The 6,796-nt window shown below is 39.7% G+C and overlaps 1 protein-coding gene across 1 annotated transcript; it reads left to right on the forward strand.

Annotated features, from left to right (window-relative positions):
* Positions 1 to 3,789: 3,789 nt before the first annotated feature.
* On the forward strand, positions 3,790 to 6,435 carry LOC140345075 (vesicular inhibitory amino acid transporter; the record flags this gene model as incomplete). Its single annotated transcript, XM_072432230.1, is given in 1 exon segment — positions 3,790 to 6,435. A coding segment is annotated over 1 exon segment (1,191 nt), but the record flags the coding sequence as incomplete, so codon positions are not given.
* Positions 6,436 to 6,796: the final 361 nt, after the last annotated feature.

Raw genomic sequence — 6,796 nt, forward strand, 5'->3', positions numbered from 1 at the left:
GCTGTGACAGAAGAAAATTATTATTTATATTATTATTAATAATAAACAGTATTTATATAGCGCCAACATATTATGCATATTATGCAGCAAATGACAGACAGATACAGACAGTGACAGAGGAGGAGGAGAGGACCCTGCCCACAAGAGCTTACAATCTAAGTGGGGACGCAGCATACAGTAACTTACCTAAAGCAGCCACCCCCAGTGAAAGAATCTTTTTGAAGAGAAACTGTAACTTTGCCAATTCAAGGCAGTCCATTGCTGCTCCTTGCCCTCCTGTGACCCTGTGCTTCTAGGAACAGGGAGCTGATCATGTGACTTCTTCTCATGTGACAGCACTCTAGCAGCCAATCAATAAGCCAGAACTTTATCACATGACAGGGGGAGTAATGTAATGTACACCGGTCTACATGGGTGTTTTTTGGCAATGGGCAAGGTGAAAATTTCTTCTATAAATCCCAGTGGTGCGCAAGGGGATTTCAAAACAACAGAATGTTGCCTGTGAATACTTTTTATTCCTTGGGTAATTAAGCTTAATGCAGTCTGTATTATCCTGGGTATGCCCCAGAGGTCCAAAACGCAAATTCAAAGTCTGTGCCCAAGCATAGGAAATATTGAGTGAGCCTACTCTGCTTCTCCTATGTGCAAACCCTATTATAAATCTGATTATTAAGACACCATTATAGCTTTCATCTGGTTGCACCTTGACACACAGTTCATGTCACACAGCTAAATACATATACATGAGCTGTTTATTCTCCTAAAACATTTGTACCTGTGTTCAGCCAGTGTTATGATCCAGCCAGACAGCACAGCCCTTTACTTTCAATTACTGCCATTCCAAGGTCACCAACTCCACTCTACTCTGTGATTGGACTATGATAGAGAAGCAATATACTAATGAAGTTGTCTCCACTCTCAGCCTATAAGCATGTTTATTACTAAAAGCACCTTAAAAGACACGTTAAGCCAAAAAAACAAGAAAAAATTAAGAATACAATGTATAAAACTGACAAATGAAACTCTGTAACAGTTTCTTTGCAGTGATTTTGGTAAATGTTTCTTTGCAATGGTGAAAAGGAAACCATGTTTAGAAACTTTATGTTTCACACTTAAGTACACTTTGGTTTCCCTTGCTTGTTATGAGTCACCATACCTACTCACTTAGATTTAATATGACCAGCTAAGTGAATGTAACTTGTTTCACACAAAGCTCACAAATATAGTATTAGTGGCAATGGTACACAGAAACCTGACTATGCTATTCATAGTTAGAAGGCCAGGTTACCCAAAGCTGGTGTTTGGTATAAACTAAAGAATAAAAACACCTGCCCAGTTCATGTATCCAATGCTTGAGTTCTTGAATCAGGACACCTGCTGAATTCAATTCCTGTTGGCTTTTCAATTTCCTTTATATTGCGGAGAGCATAAAAAGAAGAGCGGAGACACACAAAGGTGGTAGAGAACACATACACCTCCCATAGGACATAAACAGAGTTGGGAAACGTAGGGTTGTACTGGCCCACCAGACTTCTCCTTTACCTAAACATCACTTTTGGGTTGCCTGATTCTTTTCACTATTTTATTGGATATTGACTACTGTGGTGCACAATAACATAGAATAGATAGGTTTAGAAGGCAAAATATCCCTGCAAAGTTTTTCATACAAGTGTACAAAGAGGCAAATGCCAAACAAGATGCAGAACTGTTTAAAATAAAATTCCTTGCTTCCACAGACCACATAATCCAGTACTCCACTTGGCTCTTGTACCTTCCAGTAAGGATGAATGAATTGCCAAGTTCCACTTCATTAAAACATGAAATCCCAGTGGAACACATTGGCCAATGTCCCAAAGTAAAGGAAAAGTAGTGTTGTTTGGCCTCCTTTCCTGTTCCATACAAGGCCACATATCGACCACATTGGAGGTTCCATATCACAGCCCTCTTTAATAAGGGGGCAACCAGATATAAGCTCCAACACAGATACAATATTACTCTTCACCCATTTTCACAAAGAGTTAATATGTCCTTACAGTACCTTAAATACCGGTCTTTAAATAAAAACACAACACATTAAAATAAAGTTTTTTTTATCTGCAAAAGTAAATCCAGCATCTATCAAGCCTGCTGTGTGCTGTACATTCAACTGTGAAAATGATTGTAAGCTCTTCAGGGCAGGATCCTCTAATAATCAAAATGATTCCTTGGAAATAGGTTGCTCATACCTAGCCCTTATAAATAAATTACTGTCTATGCTACTAATGAACAGTTTTACCATCTCATTTTGTCTTGGATACAATGGGGACGCCTATTTTTATAACAGTCAACGTACTCCTTAGTTTGGATGATTTCTTTTCACTTCCTAATGTGTTTCTTGAAATAAAGAGACATCACCCTAATTGATAAAAAAGACATTAGTGGCCATCAAAATTGTGCTTGGAGCTCATTGACATCAATGACAATGACTCTGATACATTGTCTGGTGCCATAAAGGAGGGCCGTGGAGAATTTGGCTAGGGAACATTTGGGTCCTTTCAGTTTAAAACTTAAGGAAGTTCTCTTTTAAACATAAAAAATGCATTGCCGTAAGGTTTCAGTGCCCTTGGACATAATCATTGTAAATTCTTAGAGTATGTAAAGATTTTAATTTTTAAAGGAAATGTAAAAAAGGAAATTTGGGTTTAATATAAAAAAATATGTCCTCATAGATCAGTGTTTCTCTTTTTACCGTGGGGGAACCCTTGAATTAAGTCTTCAAGGTCTTCAAGGAACCCCTGCTATAATTATTATATCCACAGCTCCTTGTAGTGTGGTGGTTCGAATGCCTCTTACTTTGTTGGTCAATGGGAAGAATGTCACCCCTACAATAACCCTAAAAAGATCATTTTTGTCACTTAAACTGACCTGATAGTCACAAACTCTCATTGCTCTCATTGCTCAAGGAACCCCCAGCAACCTCTAGCCAAACCCTAGGATTCCACAAAACCCTGGTTGGGAAACACTGTCATAGAATCTCAGAATATCAACATTTTATTATTTCATATTTGACCTATCAACATTTTAGAAGAATTTGAAGTCATTTTGTGTACTATTTTCACATTGAAATACGATAAAAATATGACTAAATTCAGTAAGAGAAATGGGCCTGATTTAACAAACCTCTCCGCGAATGGGGACGATTGACACATAGGTGATGCACCCCCATCAATTTTGCATAGATGGAAAGATCTAAAATATCTAAAATTTGGTCTTGTGACTTGGATTTTCTCAGAGTGCCTTGGGGGGGAGGGTGGCATGTGAAATAAATTACACCTCAAAGCACTAACGTGTATGGTGCATTACTGTACATTGTTGGCACATTACCACGATGGACTGGTATGAATGGACACAATGGCCCTGATTTATTAAAAGTCTCCAAGGCTGGAGAGGATACACTTTCATCAGTGATGCTGGATGATCCAGCAAACTTGCAATGGATTTCTTAAAAGTCATTTGCTTTTTGTTTGCAAACGTTTTCAATCCTGGACCAGATCTCCAGCCTTGGAGAGCTTTAATAAATCAAGGCCAAAGAGAGGATTACTCCTCACTTTGGATAGAACCTTCTCACTTTTTTTTGTGTCTATGGAACAGGTTGTACAAAAAAACTCTACTAAATCAGACAAAAGAATCAAAAAAATTGTACTTTCCCACTACATCCAAAAAAATGTCTTTAAGCCTGTTACAGTCCAACACATATATAAGTCTATATTGGGATGCATGGGACCTCACTTATTTTCTGCTTGTGTTTTTCAGGGTATGTTTGTGTTGGGATTACCCTACGCAATTCTACATGGTGGATACCTGGGACTGTTCCTCATTATTTTTGCTGCAGTGGTGTGTTGCTACACAGGAAAGATTCTCATTTCTTGCTTATATGAAGAGAATGAAGATGGAGAGATTGTGAGAGTTAGGGACTCCTACGTGGACATTGCCAACGCCTGCTGCGCACCAAGATTTCCAAAACTTGGAGGAAGGATTGTCAATGTGGCTCAGATCATCGAACTGGTCATGACATGTATCCTGTATGTGGTGGTCAGTGGAAACCTAATGTACAACAGCTTCCCCACCCTGCCAGTTTCCCAGAAGTCCTGGTCAATTATTGCCACTGCTGTACTTCTACCATGTGCATTCCTCAAAAACCTTAAGTCTGTCTCCAAGTTCAGCTTGCTCTGCACCTTAGCCCATTTTGTCATTAATATCCTAGTGATTGCCTACTGTCTGTCCAGAGCTAGAGACTGGGCTTGGGACAAAGTCAAGTTTTACATTGATGTAAAGAAATTTCCTATTTCCATTGGTATCATTGTCTTCAGCTACACCTCCCAGATCTTCCTGCCTTCCCTGGAAGGGAACATGCAAAACCCTAAAGAATTCCACTGCATGATGAACTGGACCCACATTGCCGCTTGCATTCTCAAAGGTCTTTTTGCTCTGGTGGCTTATCTAACCTGGGCAGATGAAACCAAGGAGGTCATAACAGACAACCTACCCTCTACTATCAGAGCAGTGGTTAACCTATTCCTGGTGGCCAAAGCCCTGCTGTCCTACCCGCTGCCATTTTTTGCTGCAGTGGAGGTCTTGGAAAGGTCTCTCTTTCAGGAGGGGGCCAGGGCCTTTTTCCCAAACTGCTATGGGGGTGATGGGAGACTAAAATCTTGGGGACTCACTCTCAGATGTGCCCTAGTTGTTTTTACCTTGCTTATGGCCATCTACGTGCCCCACTTTGCCCTTTTGATGGGTCTCACTGGCAGCCTCACAGGAGCTGGTCTCTGCTTCCTGCTTCCGAGCCTCTTCCATCTTAAGCTTCTGTGGAGGAAGCTTCAGTGGCATCATGTCTTTTTTGATGTTTCCATCTTTGTCATTGGTTCCATCTGTAGCGTGTCTGGTTTTGTGCATTCTTTAGAGGGTCTAATAGAAGCCTTTAAATATAATATAGAGGGTTAGGGCAGAGACATCAATTTTGGGCATCAGCATCACTACTAATTATGCATCAGTTTCTACTGACATCCCCATTCTGGCTATTTGCATCAGTGGCTGCCTTTAGTTGGCATCGTCAGCACATTGCTGTTTAATGTGTTGCTGGGAATGCTGGCAGCTGATAGGCTCAAACATGCTTGTACCATTTTCTATTCCCCCCGAGAGAAAGCTCACACAAAAAATAGACCTGTTTATGTATCAAAAGGAAATATTTTATTTTTGTTATATTTATTTAGAGTCAATATAATATGAACAAATGATAAATACATTATGATGGATATAAAAGCAAAAAGTATATATATAGAGAGAGATAGTTATAACTGAATGCAATGGTAATTATTTTGACCTAAGAAAGGTTTGCATGTTTTGCTCATCGGCCATTCTTAAATTCGAGTTATAAAGCAAACCACATTGACTGCAAGAAATGACTCTAAAGCTGATTTCTACAAGCGCCCATTATGGTCAGGGGAGGTGGAGGGTATTCCTCATGCAGAGCATTCTACTGTAAGCTCTGCAATATTGTTTGGAGTGTCACAAATCAACTCAAAAGCAGCAATTTCATAAAAAATAGTGCGCAGAGCAATGAGGGACGGTCACTGACGGCAAGCAGTCAGAAAGGTGCTTTCAAGCTGAACTCCAGCCAAATAGCTTATTATACATTTAAAAATGTATACTGGAGCTATTTTAACCACCAAAAGGTTTGGCACAACCTTGTATGGCAGAACAGGAAACCTGATTTTTTCTTCTCAATTAAGTATCCCTTACAGGTCTCGTCCCTCCCTTAGTCTATGGCTGGATAGTAATAGAAAACAGACTGATTGGTTGATCTTTGTGCTACTCCGGTCTCTTCTTCTTAGCATGTTGAGCACACGAGTCACATCACAGCAGATTGGTTCCTTGCTTCTCCCTTACCCATTCTGAGGTCTGCTGTATATTGAACTGCAAGAGGCTGATCAAGGTATTTACATTGACTGCATTAGGAAAGCCCTTACCTGATGTTATAACAAAATCTGAGCTGCAATCATTTGTCTTTTTTATATCCTCCTGGAGTTCAGCTTTCAGTTGCATTGTGTAGTCACCTTAGTGAAAGCTAATTTCTGCTTGTCTGTAGTGGATTCTTGGACTTTATTGTTCTGTGCACCCTATTGTTAAATAATCTCATTAATTATCATAAATCACCTTTCAGCCTCAGCTATGAACCCTTATTGATTATGGAGTTCACCTGGAAGAGAAAACACACACACAAGGGATTTGTACAGGGGTGGAAATTCATCATGTGCAGTTTTTTTCCAAAGTGCAAGGTTTGTTACCCGTGAGTGTGTGTGTGTATGTGTGATGTAACCGTGCTCACAGACAAGTGTATATCCTACAATTCTATTGTGGTACCTTAATATATACAACAATAAAGAGAGATTCTCATGAGTTGTTTGTGTCTTCTACATTCACCTATCTACCTATGCACATGGTATGTCTGCAAAATGAAATGGTTTGGTCCATCCAGTTAATGGCTTAATGCTGGCCAAACACGGCATAATCCAATGACAATCTCTGTAGAATCACCAACAACAATGTAGTGCAAGAACCTACCCTAACAAACCATGAAGCATACTTCTATTTAAGTATACGCTTAGACTACATAGATAATATTGAATCTAAAGGAAAGACTGGTACATGTGGGACATAACTATTACTAGATCTGTGTAGCAGTGCAGTCAGTTTACCTTCATTCAGAAAGATGGTCTGTGGAAAAGTCTCTATGAACCAGGACTGGAAAGTTGTTTGC

The sequence above is a fragment of the Pyxicephalus adspersus genome, unplaced genomic scaffold (genome assembly GCF_032062135.1).
Source record: "Pyxicephalus adspersus unplaced genomic scaffold, UCB_Pads_2.0 Sca504, whole genome shotgun sequence".
Taxonomy (NCBI): Eukaryota; Metazoa; Chordata; class Amphibia; order Anura; family Pyxicephalidae; genus Pyxicephalus; species Pyxicephalus adspersus.